Genomic DNA, 20,448 nt, shown 5'->3' on the forward strand with positions numbered 1-20,448 from the left:
TGATGATGTCTTCTGATGAATAATAAGTCTATATGTTAGTGTGGTTAAATTATACATATAATGGTTAAGTTATATATAGTTTATAAAACAGTCTACTTTTTTTGCTATATGCTTCATATCTTTGGGTCTTTTTTTTTTCTTTTTGAAGATTTTATTTGAGTAATCTCTACACGCAACGTGGAGCTCAAATTCACATCCCTGAGATCAAGTTGCATGCTCTACTCACTGAACCAGCCAAGTGCCCCCATATCTTTGAATCTTAAACCTTTTCCTAGCCCAATTTTCCTCTATTTTTTCTTTCAAGAATTTTTATGTTTTCGCTTTCTTATTAAAGCCATATTAACATAACCAAAATTTATTTTTATGAATGGTTTGAGGTAGAGATCAGTTGTAATTTTTTGCCATATGAAAACAAATTATCTTTTCCCCATTGAATGAAAAGTCCATCCATTTTCCACTGATCCACCAATCCACATGTTCCTTCAGCATATATTAAAATTCTGTGTATATATATATATGTCTCACTTATTGCATTGGCCTTTTTATCTATCCCTGTCCTAATTAGTCTTACTTTTATAAAAAGTCCTGATCTCTGACAAGACAGAACCCTCCACTCTTTCCTTCAGAAGTGTTTGGTTATACTTTGTTTTCCATATAAATTAAAAAATTTACATTAAGTAAAGTTTCATTAAAAATGTTTTTTGGGGGGCACCTGGGTGGCTCAGTCAGTTAAGTGTCTGCCTTTGGCTCAGGTCATGATCTTGGGGTCCTGGGATCAAGTCCCACATCAGGCTCCCTGCTCAGTGGGGAGCCTGCTTCTCCCTCTCCCTCTGCCCCTCCTCCCTGTTCATGCTCTCTCGCACGCGCGCTCTCTCAAGTAAATAAAACCTTTTAAAAAAATGGTTTTTGGGGGGTACCTGAGTGGCTCAGTTGGTTAAGCGTCTGACTCTTTATTTCAGCTCAAGTCATGATCTCAGAGCAGTGACATTAGCCCTACTTAAGGCTATCTGGCTCCCTGCTTAAGATTCTCTCTCTCCCTCTCCCTTTGCCACTCCCCCACTCTCTCTGTTAAAAAAATATGTTTTTTTTTCAACATGCATCCATGAATAAAACTCTCAACAAAGTGGGTGTAGAGGGAATGTACCTCAACATAATAAAGGCCATATATGACAAGTCCACAGCCAACATACTCAACTGAAAGCTTTTCTTCTAAGATCAGGAATAAGATAAGGGTGCCTACTCTCACCACTTTTATTAACATAGTACCAGAAGTCTTAGCCAGAATAATTAGGCAAGAAAAAGAAAAGGCATCTAATTTAGAAAGGAAGAAGTAAAACTTTCTCTATTTGCAGATGACATAATATTTATGTAGAAAACTCTAAATACTCCACCAAGAAACTGTTAAAATTAATAAATGAATTCAATGAAGGCCCAATATACAAAAACCAGTTGCATTTCTGTGTGCTAATAATTAATACTCAGAGAAATTAAGATAATCCCACTTACAATTACATCAAAAAGAATAAAATATCTAGTAATAAATTTAATCAAAGAGGTGAAAGAACACTGAAAACTGTAAGACACTGATGAAAGAAATTGAAAAGACACAAATAAATAGATATTTGTGTTCATGGATTCAAAGAATTAATGTTGTTAAAATGTCCATACTACCCAAAGCAAGTTACAGATTCAATGAAATCCCTATCAGAATTCCAGTGGCAATTTTCAGAGAAATAGAACAATCATAAAGTTGTATAGAACCACAAAATAACCAAATAGCCAAAACAATCTTGAGAAAGAACAAAGCTGTAGGCATCACACTTCCTGATGTCAGACTATTTATTAAAAGCTATCAAAACCAAAACAGTATGGTATTGGCATAAATACAGACACATTAGTCGATGGAACCAAATAGTTCAGAAATAAACGAACACACATATGGTTAATTAATTTATGACAAAGGAGCCAAGAATATACAGTAGGGAAAGGACAGTCTCCAATAAATGGTGTTGAGGAAACTGGAGAGCCACATGCAAAAGAATGAAACTATACCTCTATCTCACACCATACACAAAAATCAGCTCAAAATAGATTAAGGACCTGAACATAAGACGAAACCACAAAACTCCTGGAAGAAAATGTAGGCAGTGAACTCCTAGATCCTTGATATCAGTCTTGGTGATGATTTTTTTTGAATTTGACATCAAAAGCAAAGACAACAAAAGCAAAAATAAACAAGTGGGACCACATCAAACCCAAAATCTTCTGCACGGCAAAGGAAACTGTCAACAAAATGAAAAGGCAACCTACAGAATGGGACAGAATGTTTGCAGATCATATATCTTGATAAGGGGGTAATATCTAAAATATATATACAGGCCCAGTCGTTAAGCGTCTGCCTTCGGCTCAGGTCATGATCTCAGGGTCCTGGGATCGAGCCCCGCATCGGACTCCCTGCTCAGTGGGAAGCCTGCTTCTCCCTCTCCCACTCCCGCTGCTTGTGTTCCCTCTCTCGCTGTGTCTCTCTGTGTCACATAAATAAATAAAATCTTTAAAAAAAATAAAATATGTATGCAGAACCCATAAACTCCATAGCAAAAAATCCAATTAAAATATAGATATAAAAAGAAACATGGGAATTTTAGAACTGAAAAATACAGTGGCCAAAATTTTTTAAATTTACTGGATAAGCTCGATAGAATGGAAATAATGGAGAAGTTAGTGAACTTGAAGGTAAGTCAAAAGAAATTAGTTCACATAAATAACAATAAAGATTGAAAACTTAAAAAGAATGTAGCCTCAGGCACATGGGAAACAACAACAGAGGTTTAACATTTGTCACTGAAGTCCCAGAAGGACAAAGTTCAGGACTGAAAAAAGTATTTGAAGAAATAATGGCTTACTAAATTTGGTAAAAGATAAAACATACCAATTCAAGAAGCTCAAACCACCCCAAACAAGAGAAACACAAAGAAATCCGTACCAGACACATCATAATCAAATTGCTGAAAATGGATGACCAAAAAAGTAATGAGTGAACCATAGAAAAAATAACTCATTACTTATAAGGAAACCATAATTTGAATGACTGGATTTCTCTTTCTCTTAGTAAACCATGGAGGCCAGAAGAAAGTGGAACAGTATTTTATTGTGCTAAAGAACTGTTAACCCAGAATTCCAAATCCAGCAAAAATGTTTCAGGAATGAAGGTGAAATTAAGAAAAGCAATACTGTAAACTGAGACTCCCCTGAGGGTCCCTGTGGGATCAGGCCCATATTGGGGAGACTGGCTAATGAGAGAGAATTTATACCATCTTAAAGGAGTAAGCACTTGTTAAGTCTAGAAGACAGCTGTCATCTGAGAATGCTGGCCGTGCTTCCAGATAATATTTTTCAGGAAGTCAGGAATCAGATTTTCATATTAAATCTGATATCTCAAGGCTAATAACTAAATCAAACCTTTTAAAGAACTGTTGAGGGCAACATCAAACACAAATGCATGAATAAGATACAACCTGGTTCATCAGGTTTTTACTTCTATGGAGTTCTTTTTCTTTGAACGTCAGAAATTCTACCAAGATATATCCAGTTAAAACTCTTCATAAATTCTGCTCAACACAGAAAGGAGCTCTGATTACTAAGCATTTTGTTCAACCCTGGAAATTTGTTTCATTGTTAGATCTGCATCATTGCATCATCCAGAACTCATTTTTTTTAAATATAATTCTCCCTCCCCATGATTCTTAATACTTTTTTGTCATCATTTTTATCCTTTCTCTGAGAATTTTTTTCATGAGTTCCTATTTTAGTGATAATTGACTTTTCACTGTGGAATTTGAAGATTTAGCATACACCTTCCTCCTCCAAGTAGCATGATTTTTAAATTAAATTATTATTCAGTTCACTTAATGACTATGTAAAACATCTTTCATTGCTGAGCTCTGTGGTCACATTTCACTTCCTATATGACTTGTTCTTTTCCATGCAATTAATCCTTGTCTTATTTGAGAATTGCTTAGTTTTCTCAGTATCTCTCATTAATCTCTTTTCAGACACATCAGCTAACTGGTTTATTTTTTAAGAAACATTTCTCCTCTAACCTGTTCTTCTGTCCCAGTTGAGACTATTACATAGCTATCATTTTAGAATTTCTCATTATCATCCCATTGATTCCCTTCACCATGCTCCTTTGATTTTCTTTTGATTCGCTTCTATATTTGGATGCCTTGGATACATTGATATACTTTGACTCTTGGATCTCTTGCCATCCTCATTCTTGGTTTATTCCTTCATTATTCTAAGGCACATATCCCAAAAGCAACCAAGGAAAGTATTCAAGAAAAGTACATGGTGTATTTTATGAACCCTTATATGTCTGAAAATGTTTTCGTTTAACCCTCATTTTTCATAGATATTTCACTGGAGATGTAATTTTAGGTTGAAAAACTTAACTTCAAAATTTTGATGGCATTGCTCCATGGATTTTTTAAAATTTAGCATCTAGTATCATTGAGAAATCTAAAACACATTCAGGTTCTTAATTCTTTTATGTGATTTGTTTAATATCTTTGGAAACTTAGAATTTATTCTTTAGAATGTTTAATATAATATTATTAATTTAATATTTATATTTATTATATATTTATATTAAATATTTAATTTAATATAATATTTCAAGTTGAGGTATCATGATGTTGATTTTATTCTTTCATTTGGGCACTGACTGAGACATTTCATTATAGAAACAAAATCTCTGAGATTTTCTTGTATTATTTTCTTGCTTATTTATTCCCCATTATCTTCTCTGTTTCAAATTTTGAATGTTCACTTTTTATTTCCAGTGCCTGGCACCATGTCTGACACATAGTATGGGCTCATTAAATTTTTTGAATGATTGAACACTCATAATTCAGATCTTGAATTTCTTGTCTTAGCTCTAGAATCTTTTTCTATTTTTCATATTTTTTGTACTTTCTGTGAGATTTTATTAAGTTCTAATTCTCATTGTTTGAATATTTTTTCTGACATTATTCTCTTATGAGATTGTTATATGTTTTTAGAAGCATTCTTTTTCTGAATTTTTAAATTTTTCTCCACTGTCACTTTCCTGAGTTTTTTTCTTGTTCATTTTAATCTCTCATGTATGTTTAAGATTTTCCTGAAATTGTTAATGACTCAAGGCTGTCTGCTCATATAAAACTGTGGTAGTAAAAAGTTGATCTGAGCTCATTTATATCTGAGGATGTGTAAATTTATTGGTGGTAGTCACTGTAGAGTGATCTGCTTAGAACAGTTCATTGACTGATTCCACTTATCAAGTCTTCTCTATTGGGCTGGTTTTCTCCAGAATGGAATCCTCTACTTTCTTTCTGGGAATCAATAAAATGAGCTTGACTGCCAGATTCTGAAAGTTTACTGAGGATATCAGGCTGGGGGATCAGCCTGCTGTATGGGGTAGATTTGAGAATCTGAGGTCTGTCTGTTTCTTACAGATTTTTAGTTAATCTTCCTTTTTGCAGCCCCTCATGCACCCAACTTTCAAAGATACCTGTTGATTGCAGTTCTTGGAAATAACTAGATTGTACAGTAAGACCAATCTGCAACCTAGGTTTCAGTGTGTTTATGGTTGACACATTATTTATTCTCATTACCTCTACTCTAGCTTCCAAAATTTGGTTGTTGCTCTTCCCTCTCCTATTCTTTGTCCTCATGGAGTTTCTTCCTTTGTTTAATCTCATCACTATCACTTTAGTGGGACTTCTTGAAGGAACAGTAATAAATGTATATATTCACTGTGTGGTGTTTGAAAAGAGTGTGTCCTTTTTTTTCTAGAGGAATTTTTTAAGACATCTTTTATTAAGGAGTATATTTTCAAATACTTGCTAATTGAGTCAGTTAATAAATATTTGTTGATCTTCCAGTATGTATCAGATACTGCACTTAGAATTGGATACACATTGTTGAAGTCAATAGACATTTTACTTTTAAAACGAAGTAAACACAAGGGGAAAAGATTCAGGGGAAAAGATATTAAGTGAACCTGAATAAATATGTAATTACAAATTCTGAAAATCTTAAGGAAGAGAACAGAGTGCTAAAAGTGTAATTACAGGGAGGGTATAATTTGGTCATGGAGTCAGGGAAGGCCTCAAAAAGTATGACCTTTAGAGATTTGGAAAATGGGCAATAGTTATCAAGGCCAAGAGTGAAAAAAACTACGAGACATAAGGAAAATTCCTGGAAAGACCCTAAGAGGGACTAAAAACTGGGAGCATTTGAAGAACTGCAAAATAGGGCCAGCATGGATGGAGCCTAGCAACCAAAAGGGAGCATAGCTTGAGATTTGTTTGAAGAGGCAGGCAGCAACCAGGTCATTTAGAGCTTTGTAGACCATGTTCAGCAGTTTGGCTTTTATTGTAAGAGAAATATAAGGGTTGGATTTAAGATTGCAAACCTCAAGTGGGGAAACTAGGAAAGAAAGAGGCTGTCCTGATAGTTCAAGAGATGTATTAGATATTTTATTGAAAATAGGAAGAAGAGTTTCAAGATATATTTAGGAGCAAGATTAGGAGGTATTTGCTGAATAATTATATGAGAGAAAGAGACGATGGTACTCGAATGATTTTCACTTTTTTGGTTTCAGGCTTTCCCACTGGGTCCATAGTGTGGTCTTCAAAACACTTCACTGCCTAATATCCCCATTTTTGTACAGAGATTCTTTCGTATTATCTCTCAAATACTAAACACTTATGCCAAATACTTTTTATATATTATTTATAATCCTCACAATGATTATAAGAGTTATTACTTCTATTATATAAACAGAGAATTGAGGGCTTAGAAAAATGAACTACTTTGGGCAAGAAAACAAAGCTTGTAATTAACTTGAGTGTGAGTTCAAAATTCATGACTGAATCTGGTAGCTCTGAACTTCCAGTAGCACAGAACACTGCCTTTATAGTCTCTTCCTTCTCTTTAAACCTACAAATACCCTTCCTGTCAGTTGGTCATCGCTATCATAATGCTTATGTACTTGTTAAGTCCTTTTCTCTTCTAAGATCAGTATCACAGAATTCCAAGCCAAAAAGTATTTTCATCAAACCCCAAACATAGTCCATATTTAGCCACAAAAGAACCCTCGCTATCTACCATTCAAACTAGATTCATTCATTCTCCCATCTGGATTGCCACCCTCTATTTCCTTATCATTTGTTAAAGAGACCCTGGGCCTCCAGTTGCAGAATCTAGACCAATGCTGTCCAATAGAACTTCCAGCAATGATGGAAATATCCTATGTTTGTCATTTCCAACATGGTAGTCCCTAGCCACAACAGGCCACTGGAAATGTGGATAGTGCCACTGAGGAATTAAATTTGAATTTTTATTTAGTTTTAATTATGTTAAATTTAAATACACACATATGCTCATGGCTACTCTAATGGACAACATAGATCTACCCAGGGGCTGGCAACATTTTCCTAAAGGGCCAGGTAATAAATATTTTTAAGTTTGCAGTCAGTGTGTTCTCTGTTACAACTACTCAGTTCTGCCATTTTAGCTTAAAAGCAGTCATAGACAATATGTAAACAAGTGTAGCTATCTTCCAATAAATCTTTACTTATAAAAATTGTTGCAGTGCTACAGGCCAAGTATGCCAAACCCTGGGAATTTTTTCTTAGACATATTCATTTAATCCCGATAGTAACTTTTTTAAGTAGGTATGATCATTTCCCTTATTTTACAGTTCATCTGCGGGATGTTCTTATAGCTGTGTGTGCATATGCTGTGAGATTTTATATGTGTATTTATGATTAGAGTCATTTTGTAACAAGGGAGATAAGACTTAAGTCATCTTTATGTTCAGCAAGTTCCCCTTAGTAGTTCTGATCAATAGCAATGTTTGGAAACCAATAGCTTATTACTGCCCTCATCTTACTATATGATCTGTCCTCGCTCTTTTCTTGTCTATTTTTTTAAAGTTCAGTTTAATTCTTCCATTTCTATTGAAGTTTTATTTCTCCCAAACAAGAAAAATGTGAGTGATTACTTTCATATTTTCTTTCAGTCCTGGAATCAAGATGTGAGACCAAGAAATTATTTCTGAAGAAGGAAATTTATGAAATAGAGTCAGCGCAGTGGGAGATAATGGAAAGACTTACAAGACATGACCTTCAGTGCTCTAGTTTCAGAGATGATTGGGAATGTAATGGCCAGTTTGAGAAACAACATGGCTCTCAGGAGGGACACTTCAGTCAACTGATATTCACCCATGAAGGCATGCCCACTTTCAGTCAGCATCCATCCTTTACATTACAGCAAATCATTAATAATAAAGAGAAATACTGTGCAACGAAGGAATATAGGAAAACCTTTAGACATGACTCACAACTTAGTACACATCAGATAATTCATACCATTGAGAAACCCTATGAATGTAAGGAATGTGGAAAGGCCTTTAGACATCCCTCAAGACTCAGTCATCATCAGAAAATTCATACTGGCAAGAAACCCTTTGAATGTAAGGAATGTGGGAAAACATTTATTTGTGGTTCAGACCTTACTCGACATCACAGAATTCACACTGGTGAGAAACCCTATGAATGTAAGGAATGTGGAAAGGCCTTTAGTAGTGGCTCAAACTTCACTCGACATCAGAGAATTCACACTGGTGAAAAGCCCTATGAATGTAAAGAATGTGGGAAGGCTTTTAGTAGTGGCTCAAACTTTACTCAACATCAGAGAATTCATACGGGGGAGAAACCCTATGAATGTAAAGAATGTGGCAATGCCTTTAGTCAGAGCTCACAACTTATTAAACATCAGAGAATTCATACAGGTGAGAAACCCTATGAATGTAAGGAATGTGAAAAGGCGTTTCGTTCTGGTTCAGACCTTACTCGACATCAGAGAATTCATACTGGTGAGAAGCCCTATGAATGTAAGATATGTGGGAAAGCCTATTCTCAGAGTTCACAACTTATTAGTCATCATAGAATTCATAGTGGTGAGAAACCCTATGAATATAGGGAATGTGGAAAGACCTTTAATTATGGCTCACAACTTATTCAACATCAAAATTTGTACTGGTGATAAACCATAGAATATATGAAATCTGTAGGAAGGCTTTCAGTTACAGCTCAAAACTTCAACATTAGAGAATTTATCTTGATAATAATCCCTTTAAATAGAATAATGTGAAAACATCTTCTTTGTTGATTCTAGCTTATTCAACCTGAGAAAAATCATGTAGGAGAAACACCCTATAAGTAGAATATATTTTGGAAGCCCTTTAATAAAAGCATATATTTCTTTTGACATTAGATAAATCAAGCTAGCAAATACTGAAAATCATAGCACTTTTGACACCTTTTTAACCTTATTTTAAACCTCAGAATTCATGTGAAATATAATCCTAATTTTCATTTCCCCCCTAATTTGTCTATAGTTCCTATATTCTTAGTATTTTAACCCATCTTAAATTTATGTGACTGTAAAGTCCAATTTCTTTACATCACAGTTTGTAAAACACCTTTAAAACCTGAAAGAAGTGACCTCTTTATTCAAAGATGGCTTACTCTTTGTTATTTACAAAACTTAGGCTTTCTTCTTGTAAAAACAGTGATGAAAAACAACACAGTAAGTAGAGATCCTTTCATTGCTTCCTGGTGTTTCCTTACGTTGCGATATAAGGATGTGTGACATCATTTTATCAAATTCCTATTGAAAGAAATTGTAGTTTCCCAGAGTTTTTGCCATTATTCACAGTTTCCTAATGGAAATTCTCCCTAGGCATATCTTTGTATCATGTATTTTAATTGCAGAAATAATGCATGAACATATTTTCCTTTTAAAAGATTTAAACATTGCAAATAAGGCAAACATACGACTACCATCCTTGTACCCATTTCCCATTCTGAAGGATAGCCATCTGTTTAGTATTTATCCTTCTTAAGCATATTTCTATGTTTTTATACATATTTGTCTCAGTAGAAATTATAAAATGGGGATAATTATAATACCTACCTCAAAATTTTGTGTGAGGATCAAATAAATTAAGACACATAAACTGCTTAGAATTGTGCCTGTCATATAATAAATACTCACTGAATGTTGGTCATTTATTCATCGTTGTCATTAGTATTATTTGTTGAAAAACAGTTTCTGCAGAACTTGCTGAACATCAGGCAGGACATACAGTTGAAAAAAGTCACCACTCGGTAATGAATTCAGAAAATTTTACATCATGACTTATTTCATATGGAACATGAAATAATCCTAGGTGTTGGTGGGGAAAGTAATGTGTGTACCATGTGCAAAGGACTTCACTCAGACTGGCATCCTTTTTACTACATCATATAATACCTAACATAAAAATAAATAAAAATATAAACAAACCATTGTGAAACTGATGGACAAGTATGAAAAGACAAACAGAATCGTGTTTGAAAAATGGATAAATACACACACAAAGAGAAACCTTAGAGTTACTGATTTAGAATGTTATATTGGGGGTGCCTGGCTGGCTTAGTGGAGCGTGCAACTCTTGGTCTTAGGGTTGTGAGTTCAAGCCCCAAGTTGGGTGTAGAGATTACTTAAAATCTTTTTTAAAAACTAAAAATAAAAGGGGCACCTGGGTGGCTCATGGTTGAGCATTGCTGGTCCTGGGATTGAGCCCCACACTGGACTCCCAGCTCAGCAGGGAATCTGCTTCTCCCTCTGCCTCTCCCTGCCCCGACCCCGCTCTCTCTCTGTCTCTAGAATGAATAAAATCTTTAAAATTTTTTAAATAAAAATAAATAAAATGTTAAATACAATGCTTCTTTCTGATACATTTGAAAACCTAAATTATTTTTTTAGGAAAATAAAAATTACAGCATTGTCTCAGAGAACTCTTGGAAGATTTATAAAAACACAGAAAAGGGGAGAATTAGTGTGATATAGTAACTATTACTACTAATGAAGCACCAAACCAAATTTCTTTTCAGGCAAAACATTATCAACTGTTTTTTTGTTTGTTTTTGTTTTTAGAGAGAGAGATGGGGAGATGGGCAGAGGGAGAGGAAGAAAGAATCTCAAACAGGCTCCACACCCAGTGCAAGCCTGACTTGGGGCTCGATCTAACAACCCTGAGATCATAACCTCAGCTGAAATCTAGACTTGGACACCTAACCACCAAGTGCCCCTAGACATCTCATAACATACTCAGATATAATCTTGATGTTAGAACAATCTTGGGACACCCAAAAAGGAAAGCTATTTTTCGGTGTCATCCATGAAGATATATGCAAGCATACTAAAGAAAATAGCAAACTATAGGTACTTATTAAAAGAATAGAAATGAACCTGGTTGTGACAGTAGCTAAAGAGGATGATATCCAGTGCCCGGTTCCAGCTAACTGATGTGAAGAAACACAGGCCCCATTTTGCCAGCTCTTCTGATTTTTTGAGAGAATCCAGATATTTTATTTTTTAGTGTGTGATAGCTCTTGATTTTTTAAAAAAATGTTTATTTTGAGAGAGCACGAATGGGAGGTGGGGGGAGGAGCAGACGAAGAGGGAGAAGCAGGCTCCCTGCTGAACTGGGAACCTGATGTGGGGCTTGATCCCAGGACCCCGGGATCATGACCTGAGTCAAAGGCATACGCTTAACGAACAGAGCCACCCAGGTGCCCCAATAGCTCTTGAGTTTTAAGTGGTAGTTCAGATTTTTATTTAAGGACACCATGAGGGCCAAAGAAGACATACGGACTGCACAAACAGCCCATGAGTTACTTTTATTCTGGAGACTAGAGCAGTGAGTTTTTAATAGCGTAAACTCCTTGGTCCCAAGGAAATTTAAGGAAAGGAAGGAATGGTACAAAACAAGATAATTTACCCAGAATTTCTTAGATGTGAACAGGTTTAGATTAAAATATTTCCAGGGACAGGGGTGCCTGGGTGGCTCAGTCATTAGGCACCTGCCTTGGGCTCAGGTCATGATCCCAGAGTCCTGGGATCAACATCAGGCTCCCTGCTCAGCAGGAGGCCTGCTTCATCCCTCCCCCACTCCCCCTGCTCTTGTTCCCTTTCTTGCTGTGTCTCTCTGTCAAATAAATATAAACATATATATATTTCCAGGGATAGAGTAAGCTCCAAATGTAAGGATTTTTTTTTTAAAGGACTTGATTCAGCCCCAATATTTTCTACATATAGTTCTTTATTCTAAGCATCATATCAAGTTTAAAAATTGGATATATTTTATATGTTGCATATCCCATTGTTGAGATATTTTATATGCATATATATGTACATTTTTAAAAATAGTTAACCTGTGAAGAGGAAAACTAGCCTGACCATCACAGTTTTGCACTAGCAACAAAAATGTCACTGGAATTATGTATTGTGTTCTAGATGAAAGGTTAGCAGCCTTTCCATAAATAGCCAGATAGTAAATATTTTAGCCCTGTGAGCCATACTATTTCTGCTGGAACTACTTAACTCTATCATTAGAGTGTGGAAGCCTACCAAAAGTCCTAGATTAAGAAATCTGAAGTTAAGAAAATGTCCCACATCTTAACTTTGTTTAGGTTAGGTTAGTGTTTTGAAATAGATCTTTTCTATGCCTCAATTTTCATGCTTAGCAGCAACTTCCTCCATTGGATAGATACCATTCTTGGAAGGAAAATCCCATATAATATCCCAAAGTTACAGGTCTGTCCTTCCATTCCCCACTTCCTTTTTTCTTAGATCCCATATTAGAGGGTTTTGGTTTTTTAAAAACATTGAGTTATTTTGTTACAGGCGTATGCCCGTAAAATATTTTATAATCAATTTAAGAAAAGTGGAGTGGGGACCCCTGGGTGGCTCATTAGTTGAGCGTCCAACTCTTGATTTCAGCTCAGGTCATGATCTCAAGGTTGTGAGATCAAGCCCCACAGTGGGCTTCACACTCCGTGTGGAGTTTGCTTGGGATTCTCTCTCTTCCGCTGCCCCTCCCCCTGCTTGCATGTGCTCTCTCTCTCCCTAAATTTAAAAATCTTTTAAAAGAAAGAAAAGTAGAGCAAATAAGAGAATTAGTAAAAACAGGATATTTTGTTCAAATATTTTGCATTACTATCAAAACAAGGACTGCTAAATGAAATTTTATATATTCTTTTTTAAGCCTATTTTAAGTTATTTGTTATTTGTTAAGTTCCTCATCAAAAATTACAGAGATAGGGGCGCCTGGGTGGCTCAGTCGTTAAGCGTCTGCCTTCAGCTCAGGTCATGATCCCAGGGTCCTGGGATCGAGCCCCGTATCGGGCTCCCTGCTCTGCAGGAGGCCTGCCTCTCCCTCTCCAACTCCCCCTGCTGTGTTCCCTCTCTCTGTCTCTGTCAAATAAATAAAATCTTTAAAAAAAAATTACAGAGATAATGCATTTGCACCCAAACCAATGAAGCAATACCAATAAACAAAAAAATAATTTTTGAACCTTGTGTATATCCCCCATATACTTCTTTATACTTAAACATTAACACAACCAATTTATTTTAGTATATTTTTACCCAAAAAATGGATGATACCTTATACATTTGTCTGTAATTTGCTTTTTAAATTCAACTGCATTTTGAATTTTCCTGGTCAGTAAATGATGATTTAACTTAGTTCTTATTTTTATTTTTTTGAGATTATTTATTTATTTGAGAGAGAGAGCAGAGTGTGGAAGAGAGAACACAAGTGGGGGGGGAGGGGCAGAGGGAGAGGGAGAAGCAGGCTCCCTGCTCCATTGAGCAAGGAGCCAGATGCTGGGCTTGATCCCAGGACCCTGGGATCATGACCTGAGCCACAAGCAGACACTTAACCAACTGAGCCACCCAGGTGCCTCTTAACTTAGTTTTTAGAATGGTTACATTATATTGCATACCCAAGTATGCTTATACCAATACCTATTCAACTATTCCCCAACTTCGATATTTCAGACTGTTTCCTCTTTGCCATTTAAAAGTAGTGCTTCAATAAACATTCCTATTTTATATTCTTCTCTATTTATTTCATTTCTATAAAATAGGTTTCCCAAACCATTTCCAATGTTTTCTGTTTCTTAGGAAGGTATTGTTTATAGAAACTTTTGGAGGGAAGAGGATAAAGGAATAGAGTGTGCAGTTTTTCATATATGTGGGTGTATATACACACAGATTTTAACATTTTAATCCATCTGGAATTCATTATTGTATATGGTGTGATACAGGATGTCAGCTCTGTTTCCATTCAGGAACAAACCCAATTATGCCACAGCCAACTACTGAACTATTCCTCTTTCTCCTACTAGATTAAAATACTTTTATCATATATTAAATGCTCATATCCTCATCTATTTCTGTGCTTTTACAGCGATCTTTAACTTACACTTTTTAGTAACTTATTACTTGGAAATAGAGTTATGTGTATTATTAAAGTTTTTTTTTAAGATTTTTAAAATTTACTTATTGAGAGAGAGAGAGAACGGTAGAGAGAGAGCATGAGAGGGAGGAAGGTCAGACGGAGAAGCAGACTCCCCGCTGAGCAGGGAGCCCGATGTGGGACTTGATCCTGGGACTCCAGGATCATGACCTGCGCTGAAGGCAGTCACTCAACCAACTGAGCCACCCAGGCACCCGAGTTATGTATATTATTAATATGTTGGTTTTATTTGAAAATAAAGACAAATGATTATTAGAATTTTTTATTTTATCCATTTCCAATAAGAAACTAATTGAGATTATATTTTGAATTTTATTCAACTTAAATACTGAGTATTTCCAAATGAGTTCACATTGAATTGACCTTGAGTGAATATTAATACACGTATGTCTCCAAATGTCTTTGACAACTTTTCATCTCCTTTCCCTCTAATATCTTTATGATATAATGCTTCACAATACTTAAAATATGCTAGTAATAGCTGAGCATTTAATATCTCTTATTAGGGTATTGATTAAAAATGATAGATTCTTTTGATCTTTATAATCTGTGGATAAAGTAGTATCTGTCTCACAGTATTTTTTTTTTTAAGATTTTATTTATTTTAGGCACCTGGGTGGCTCAGTTGGTTAAGTGACTGCCTTCAGCTCAGGTCATGGTCCTGGAGTCCCTGAATCGAGTCCCACATCAAGCTCCCTGCTCGGCGGGGAGTCTGCTTCTCCCTCTGACCCTCCCCCCTCTCATGTGCTCTCTCTTTCTCATTCTCTCTCTCTCAAATAAATAAAATCGAGAGAGACATGAGCAGGGGGGAGGGGTAGAGGGAGAGAGAGAAGCAGGCTTCCTGCTGAGCAGGGAGACTGATATGGTGTCTCAGTATTTATACTTATTTCACTTTCTTTTTTCATGTTGTAGTCACAGTGAATACTTCAATAGATTCTGTAGAGCATATCAAATAGATTATTTTTGTCTTTTATTGTGGATGTCTAGGAAGTACATTTTTCCTTGAGAACAATACTAAAGGTCATGCTGATCCAGGCAGTTTGCACATTCTAAATCTGGAAATAATAATATGTACTTATATATCACATATATATATCATATTTAACCAGTCTATAATAGTATATTTTGTCTAGATTAATAGCATACATATGAAACCCCCACATTTAACTACTGCCCTATTAATGTACTACTTCCAAGATTATTACCATCCCATAGTGAACAAGCATTCACACATATTTGTGGGCATTTACTTCACTATTTCCTTAAAATAACTTCTAAAAGTTGAATCTGTGGTCTTTGATATATGTTACTAAACTGCCCTCGTGAGCATAACTATTTTCTACTTCCATGCCTATCCTGATATTTATCTTTAAAATTTTTCTCTGCCTAATTTAAAAGAATTCATTTTATTTTATTCATGGTTTTTTGAGAGAGAGAGCCAGAGCAAGAGCACAAGTTGGGGGTGGGGGGCAGGAGCAGAGAGGCAGTGGGAGAGGAAGAGAGAGAATCCCAAGCAGGCATGGAGCCCAATGCTAGGCTCAATCTCACAACCCTGAGATCATGACCTGAGCCGAAATCAAGAGCTGGAAGCTTATCCAACTGAGCCACCCAGGTGCCCCAAAAGAATTCATTTAAAATCACACTTCTTTTGAGATCATTCTTCTCACTAAATTGATTAAATTTGTATGCTTATTAACAATATATTTTTTCTTTGATTAACTGCCTGTTCACACCCTTTTTCCATTGCTATGTTTATTTTTTATTGCTTTCTGTCACTGTATGAAATAATATAAGAATACATCTTTGTAAAGATACAAATACATTTGCAATTTCTCATAGGCTTTGAAGTCATTAAGAGAACGCCTTGGCCTGCTGCTACTGAGGAGCTCTTTACATTCAGAAGCCCACCTGCTCATGACAGCAATGATGTAAGTGTGATATTGTGATTTATAATAAGAAATATATAATTGGTCTTCCTCTTGTTTTTGGCACAAAGCTCCTAAAACAATTGGAATTTCCTGTGATGAGAACAATCAAGGTATCTTTTGATGGGTTAATAAGGTGACTTTTTATTTTCTTTAAATTTTTTTATTGTTATGTTAATCACCATACATTACATCATTAGTTTTTGATGTAGTGTTCCATGATTCATTGTTTGTGCATAACACCCAGTGCTCCACGCAGAACGTGCCCTCTTTAATACCCATCACCAGGCTAACCCATCCTCCCACCCCCACCTCCCCTCTAGAACCCTCAGTTTGTTTTTCAGAGTCCATCATCTCTCATGGTTCATCTCCCCCTCCGATTTACTCCCCTTCATTCTTCCCCTCCTGCTATCTTCTTCTTTTTTTTTTTTTCTTAACATATATTGCATTATTTGTTTCAGAGGTACAGATCTGTGATTCAACAGTCTTGCACAATTCACAGCGCTCACCATAGCACATACCCTCCCCACTGTCTATCACCCAGCCACCCCATCCCTCCCACCCCCCACCACTCCAGCAACCCTCAGTTTGTTTCCTGAGATTAAGAATTCCTCATATCAGTGAGGTCATATGATACATGTCTTTCTCTGATTGATTTATTTCACTCAGTGTAACACCCTCCAGTTCCATCCATGTCGTTGCAAATGGCAAGATCTCATTCCTTTTGATGGCTGCATAATATTCCATTGTGTATATATACCACATCTTCTTTATCCATTCATCTGTTGATGGACATCTTGGCTCTCTCCACAGTTTGGCTATTGTGGACATTGCTGCTATAAACATTGGGGTGCACGTACCCCTTCAGATCCCTACATTTGTATCTTTGTGGTAAATACCCAGTAGTGCAATTGCTGGATCATATGGTAGCTCTATTTTCAACTTTTTGAGGAACCTCCATACTGTTTTCCAGAGGGGTTGCACCAGCTTGCATTCCCACCAACAGTGTAGGAGGGTTCCCCTTTCTCCGCATCCCCACCAACATCTGTCATTTCCTGACTTGTTAATTTTAGCCATTCTGACTGGTGTGAGGTGGTATCTCACTGAGGTTTTGATTTGGATTTCCCTGATGCTGAGCGATTTTGAGCACTTTTTCATGTGTCTGTTGGCCATTTGGATGTCTTCTTTAATAAGGTGACTTTTGGAACACCTAAGGATTAGGGTCTATGCTTTAGAAGCCCTATGCTTCCCTTCCATCTGTCTGTTCCTGAGTTATAGCTTTTTATAATAAACTGGTACTCAAGTAAGTAAAATGTTTCTGTGAGTTCTATGAGCCGCTCTAGCAAATTAATTGAACCCAAGGAGGAAGTCACTGGAACCTCGAATATATAGCAGTTGGTCACAAGAACAGGTGATAACTTGGACTTGTGACTGGCATCTGAAGTAGTTGGGGGAATTCTTGTAGGACAGAGCTTTTAAACTGTGAGCTCTTGATGCTATCTCCATGTAGACAGTGTCAGAATTGAGTTGAATTGTAGGATCCCCAGCTGGTTCCCAAGAATTGCCTGGTGGTGTGGGGAACCTCCCCTCTCTGACAAACACATTGGAATTGGGTGTAGAACCCTTTGGTAAGCAAGTATGAGTTTTGGTCCAGGCAATCTACACCTACGGAGTGACCAATGCAGCAGCACCCTCCCCCTGGACAGGTATCCAGCAACCATAGAGGCTTAAGCCAGCACCCCAGTAGTAATGCATTTGAGGGTGCACACAAGCTACCAACACTGCTTCTGTAATTAGAATTCATTCACCCAACTTTTGCTCGGCTTTGGAAAAGCTATTCCCTGGACACCTTGTTTCTACCAATGCAAGTGGCACTGAGTGTCAAGGCTGTGTAAAGAAGCAAAAGAGTTGGTCACTAGCAGGGAAGGCAAACATGAAGCATTGGAAGAAATCAGAAAGAGGCTGACTTCAAAGAAAATTCACTGTTGCCTGATAAATTGTGTTCTATTACCTCACCAATAGCTAGCTTTCATGCCAAGACGTATCCATTCTAATGATGTTGCTGTTTTATTTAAATGCAGGTGATAGCTGGCATGAGAGGATATAATAGAAATGAACATGAACTTAAAGGAAAACACCATACTGTAAAAATACCTCTTCAAAACCAAATATCATAAATATATTTGAAACTGAGTTCATAATGATGTAAAATCAAACTTAATAGCTGACATGCTATAAAGAAGAGCTTTCCTTTTTCACTCCATTTTTTCTCATTTATGGATTTTTATTTATAAGGCTTTTTTAGATCTTTTTGTTCATTTGAGAGAGCGACAGAGAGAGTGAGCAGGGGGAGGGGCAGAGTGGAGAGAGAATCCTCAAGCAGACTCCCCATGGAGCCAGGAGCCCACCCAAGATCATGACCTGAACCAAAACCAAGAGTCGGCCGCCCAACCAAAACCAACTGAGCCACCCAGGAGCCCAGATTTTAATATATTTAATATGTTACAGTCAATTAGAGAAATTATTGATGGCACAGGAATGGAATTACTTTAAGTAGTTTTTAAATATTCTAATTTTATAACTAAGAGGGATATATTCTAAAACAGGGGCTGGCAAGCTTTTTCTGTAAAGGGCCAGGTAGTAAATTGGTTGATTCTCATTATTTGTGCATTCCATATTTGTGAACTTACCTACCTGCTAAAATTTTATTTGTGATCCCAAAGTCAGTACCTGCAGCACTTTTGTGTTCATTCATGGACATGTGAAGAAAAATGAAAAATGAGTCCCTTGACACACATGTTCTCAGCTGAAGTCAAATAAGGTAACCCTCCGCTTTCTTGTTTCAGCTCTTATACCGTAAATAAGTGTTTTTTTGGGTGCCTGGGTGGGTCAGTCATTAAGCATCTGCCTTCAGCTCAGGTCATGATCCCGGAGTCCTGGGATCGCATCAGGCTCCCCGCTCAGCGGGAAGCCTGCTTCTCCCTCTCCCACTCCCCCTGTTTGTGTTCTCTCCCTCACTGTGTCTCTCTCTGTCAAATAAATAAAATCTTTAAAAAAAAAAATAAGTGTTCTTTTCAGTCTCTTTAGTACCATGGGTTTTTTTTTTCCTTTTGTGCTTTTATTGGTGATTTTGCTGTTTCAAATGACCCCAAAGCATAGTGCTGAAGTGCTGCCTAGTGTTCCTAAGCACAAGTCTGTGATGTGCCTTACAGAGAAAATACATGTATTAGATCAGCTTTATTCAGGCATGAGCTATAGTGCTTTTGGCCATGAGTCCAATGTTGATGAATCAACTATACATAAACTGTGTATTTTTTTAAAAGGATTTTATTTATTTGTCAGAGAGAGAGAGCACAAGCTGGGGAAGTGGCAGGCAGAGGGAGAAGCAGGCTTCCCGCTGAGCAAGGAGCCTGATGAAGGACTCCATCCCAGGAACCTGGGATCATGACCTGAGCTGAAGGCAGATACTTAACCGACTGAGCCACCCAGGTCTCCCAACTGTGTCTTCAACTAGAAACACATAAAACCAGGTATGTATTGATTGGTTGAAGAAAATGTCATCAGATATTTGGAGGAAACCCCGTATTTCCTTTAGGAGCAATGGTTTGCTAATTCAGTGTTTGCAACAACTTTATAGAACTACTGTGAATAATGAGAATTGACTGTATTTTAGGCTCTGCAGGCCATTCAGTCTGCATAACTACTCAATTCTGCCCTTGTAGCTCAAATGCAGCCATAGACAATGCATACATGAACATGGCTATGTTCCCAGTAAAACTTTATTTATGGACACTGAAATTTGAAATGCATGATTTTCACACCTCACAAAATATTACTCTTTTGATTTTTTTAAACCACTTAAAAAGATAGATATTGTTCTTTACTCACTAGCTATGCAACAGATGGCAGGCCAGATTTGGCCTGCAGGCTGTAGTTTGCCAACCCCTGCTTTAGAATAACTATAATCTAAAATTGTATGTACTAGCTTTCTTGTTAGTAATAATATTGGCATTACCATTTTAAACTATTTTATGGCCATTCTAGGTTACTGCAAATATATAAATATGCTAATATTACTAGGAACCAGGATTTCTAGAGAAAGAT

General features: G+C 36.7%; 1 protein-coding gene across 1 annotated transcript in view; it reads left to right on the plus strand.

Annotated features, from left to right (window-relative positions):
• The window catches only part of LOC113935587 (zinc finger protein 28 homolog), a 54,805-nt gene that overhangs the window by 16,196 nt on the left and 18,161 nt on the right, over positions 1-20,448 (plus strand). The window contains exon 5 of the mRNA XM_035724895.1: positions 8,066-9,080. Coding sequence (XP_035580788.1) covers positions 8,066-9,080 — 1,015 coding nt within the window. The remainder of the gene's footprint in view (positions 1-8,065; positions 9,081-20,448) is intronic.

Source organism: Zalophus californianus, chromosome 17 (genome assembly GCF_009762305.2).
Source record: "Zalophus californianus isolate mZalCal1 chromosome 17, mZalCal1.pri.v2, whole genome shotgun sequence".
In the NCBI taxonomy this organism is placed as follows: Eukaryota; Metazoa; Chordata; class Mammalia; order Carnivora; family Otariidae; genus Zalophus; species Zalophus californianus.